At 37.1% G+C, this 4,280-nt stretch overlaps 1 protein-coding gene across 2 annotated transcripts in view; it reads left to right on the top strand.

Moving 5' to 3' along the window:
* Positions 1-3,892, top strand: part of LOC113234492 — a 24,352-nt gene extending 20,460 nt beyond the window's left edge. For both annotated transcript variants that reach the window (XM_026469827.1, XM_026469828.1), the window contains one exon: positions 2,863-3,892. In XM_026469827.1, coding sequence (XP_026325612.1) covers positions 2,863-2,868 — 6 coding nt within the window. In that variant the 3' untranslated portion in view covers positions 2,869-3,892. The remainder of the gene's footprint in view (positions 1-2,862) is intronic.
* Positions 3,893-4,280: the final 388 nt, after the last annotated feature.

The following is a 4,280-nucleotide window of genomic DNA, read 5'->3' on the forward strand; positions in this document are numbered from 1 at the left end:
AATGTTCTTTTGTGAACGATAAAATGTGTGTTGTAATAATAATTTCTCATTACTATGCCGTCTTTTCATTTATGTTTATGAGAAAATCATTCGTGTTACTGCAATCTCATTCCTGTGACCTAAAATATCGTGTTTTGTTGTATTTAACTTAAATATTTCTGTGATTTTATTATTATTGACAATGCTTGAACTTATTTGTACGTTTAAGACCTTACAACCAAAAGAAAAAAGGGTTTTACAAAAATCACTCAAAAAGTGCCATTGAAATTCGGAAAGTGAAATTCACCCCTAAGCGTGAACCTACGAACTTACGAAGTTTCTTTTTATTAGGCAACCATAGACAAATAACTGCAATATCCATTTTTTTATATCTTACTGTAGCGAAGCGTCGAGCCGACAGATTATGTATCGAAGATTATTCAAGTTGATAAATTAAGGTGCCTGTCTAATAAATTAAAATGAAATGAAATAAATTATAAATAATTATAATAAATTATTTTTGTTTATTATATTTATAATAAATCGTCAAATTTGTTCTTTTTATGAACGGGTGTTATCACTTGAATCTTCAGCAACATCAAATTATAAATTCTTGAGTACGCAAATTGTCAGACAACATCGCGATCTCAATCAGACCGAGCGGCTCGTCACGCGACCCACGATCACGGGCCGTGGTAAGCCGCCTTACCCCTTCAAAACCGAACCGCAGAGATGTTCACATTACTGCTTGGCGGCAGAAATAGCTAAGGTGGCAGTAGTTCCCTGGATGAACATTAACACATTTTTGATAAAACTTACCTTCACAATAGAGATGAAACGGATAGTGATTTGATCGAATACCGGATATCCGGCGAGCACCTGGGCCGGATAGCCGCATAGTATCCGGCTGGCATCTAGGCCGGATAATATCCGGCTAGCATATAGACCGAATAGCTGGATATCTGGCTGCCGTATGTCTGGCCAACTGCCGTAAAAAAATAACAGTGAAAAAATCGCAAATTCAGCAATATTTTAATATCAGTGCCGTTTGTTTTTTGTGTGCCGAATGCAAATTTCTTACGGTGGAGAAGGAAAAAAGCACTACATCATTCTTTGGCTATATTAAAATTTAATCTACTTTCACGTTTCATTATTGTAGGTACATATTGTATTTGAAGATAGTTCAAATCAATTGTAATCGTTTGGTCCTTTCATTTGGTCGTCTGGCAATAACAAGTAGTACTTAAAAATTAACAAAGCTTGCAAAATTTTGTGAAAAACTGTTGTCTGAAGCTGGTCTCGTTTATTAAAATAAATAGAACTTTTACAACTTAATGCAGAGTAATTGGTCTTCATCCACCATAGTTTGTTTTTATGAACGGAACTTTATGAGCTAATTACCTACGACGTAGGACAAAACCTGTTTAGTGTTTACAATGGAGTGGGTTGCACTTTTATTGGCTCGTGAGGTCAGTATTTCGTGCTCGTAAGCCGGGGACCCCTCCCGCGCGCCTACCCTCTCTTCTTGCGTAGTTCACTTGACACAAATCTCACAATCGGTTTCATTTTAAACTAAATAAGTTCTATTTTGTTTGTTGTAAACGTTGGACACTACATTCATACACTTATCACTTTATATATGTATCAAAATCATTATTTAAGTATTCTATACATATAACTGAACACAACACACCAATATTTACGTAATTTATTTAAGTTTACTCATATATTCGCGACACACACGTCCGGTACTCACTCGGTTTTAGGGCCCACTGAAAATCAGCGTCACAGCCTTATCTCGGTGGTGACAATAGCTGAGTGGGATCCTGTTACATACGCCACAGCCGCGCACATGACACTTAATCTAATTGTGTTAAATATTTCATGTTTGCTTTGTTGTTGTGTATGATTTTATTTTTATTCCTTTTTTCCCGGTTATTTTTTATTTTAATTTTTTGTTTTTATGTAGCTTCATCTTTTTTTTATCTTCATTTTATTACTGTGTATATTTTTGTTGTGGCGTAGTAATAAACTATTTCTATTCTTTATTGAAATTTGAGTACAAAATTTACAGATAACGTTATCTAATTTCATAGTTCTTTGAGTTACAAGTAACAAACAGATTGTCAACGATCCCGCGGTTTCTGTTAATCCTATTACTATCATCTATAATAAATTTATTTGGCGCACAGACTATGAACATCCGGTATCCGGCCGGAAATTGTTCTACTATCCAGTATCCGGCCGAATAGTAAAAATAGGCCGGATATTACCGGATACCCGTTTCATCTTTACAACCCATCGAGTAAATAACCAGAAATAGAGACGAAATAAGGGCCATATATTCCTGGTAACACATTAGCGATACAGCTCTTGTAAATATCAACTCTCGTTTGCACTGAAATATAGACAGACCAACTACAGACCTGTGTGTACGTCTCCGTATATTCCAAAAAATATTCTGTATTTATTGTAATAAAGATACTTTAACAAGGCCGTGCGGTTCTATTCGGTGGTGTGGGAAAAACAGCAAAGCATCTAATTACAAAACAAACGGAATTACATTACATCGGTAATTAAATATTAAATACGTAATTTTGCAATTTTCGTCCATTATAGCAAAGCTCAAGTTAACTGGTCGATTTGAAGTGAAACAGTTGACGACACCCGTCAATTGTTTCGAACTCGGGCTGGCCAATCGGAGCGCAGTTGTCACAGTAATGATATGGCAGAATAGTTTTCAAACAAATTCAATGACATTTCCTCTCAATTTCTGGTTATATACTCGATGTTACAACCCAAAGTATCGATTGGTGTGAGTGTGGGCTTTTTATTAACTCGACCGGATAATGTAATAGGTATAATTTTATTTATTATTCACAGGTGTAGTTCCCCACGCTTAGAGAGCTTGTATTCACGACCAGGGCCGGACACTGAAGTTGCGAAATGGGCCCCATCCTCGATTGACAACCACACGAAGCCTTACTACGAAGCCTGGGTCAACACTAAACTTGCAGCCGTTTCGACGCACACGGAACAAGAGAGGGCGAAGCTCGAAGAGCAAAATTTATTGCTTGCCTTAGACCAACTTTTAACGGACAGACCAAAATCGCCCGATTTAATTTACATAGATATGTTGGACGAAAGGTTCTCTGGCAAAATCACTGTTAGAAGAAGGAGTCGAAAGAACAACAACGTATACGAAATTCACAGACTGTAATCGATTTTTGAGTGAATTTGATTTAATATTTAAAATTAGAGACGTTAAAACTTGATTACATTCTGAACAATGTGAGGCATACAGACATTTCTGGAACACGGAAGCGTTGGAATGCCAAAGTATTTAAACAAAGTGTGTAGCGTCTACATAGTTCTAGTAGAGTTTAGTGAGGCGAAAGCAATAACAATCAATGTCTGTACAAATGTTTGAAAGGCTTTGATGATAGATAGTTCACATAGCATATCTATTTTAAACTATACAGTATTATTATATATTATGCGAAGCAATTTTTATACATTATGCGAAGTCCCCTACCGTGCGTCCGTCCGCGCGTTGTATAATTTTATTTGTTACGTAATTAAGTCACCACATTGTAAACGCACACAGTGGGTATATATTTTTTTTGCTATATTTATGTGCTTTTACAATCTTACGTATATACACACAAAGAACGCATGCACAATTTTTTTTCTTCCTAATTTTTAACAAGGCCTTTAATACTGTACTACGTTGTGTTTATGCCGCCTTACGCCTCATAGGGAATCTCAAACCGCGTGGTCAGTTAGGGGCATTTTTAGATTTGATGCAATAGGTTACGTAAGTATAAATCTTTTTGGCTATTTTCTGTAAGGGGTTTCCCAAAACATTATTTATGTCTCCATTACGTCACCACCACCACGTCACCACGTCACCACGTTACCATTACGTCCAATCTCCTCAATTCCAAATCCTACTCGTGCGGCCCTAGTGTCGTCACACTCCACTAACAGATGTATCAGGTCTTCTATTCTTTTGCAGTAATCGCAGAGGGGCGAGACTTTGATACCTATTAAGTGATAAAATTTATTTAGTGGAATGTGACCAGATCTAATTCTAAATGCTGAAACAAGAGATTCCCTGGACAGGCCCGCGCCGTTAAACCACGGCCTTCGAGGAGGTCGCGGTTGTATCGTCCTGTACCAGATGCCTCTTGCTAGATACACATAAATTTTGAGTTTATTTTATTTTACGACACACACGTCTGTCACCCATTTCAGCTTAGGGCTCATTGAAAACCAGTGCCACAGTCAATCCACCATGC

The sequence above is a fragment of the Hyposmocoma kahamanoa genome, unplaced genomic scaffold (assembly GCF_003589595.1).
Source record: "Hyposmocoma kahamanoa isolate Upper Pololo Valley unplaced genomic scaffold, ASM358959v1 84, whole genome shotgun sequence".
Lineage (NCBI taxonomy): Eukaryota > Metazoa > Arthropoda > Insecta > Lepidoptera > Cosmopterigidae > Hyposmocoma > Hyposmocoma kahamanoa.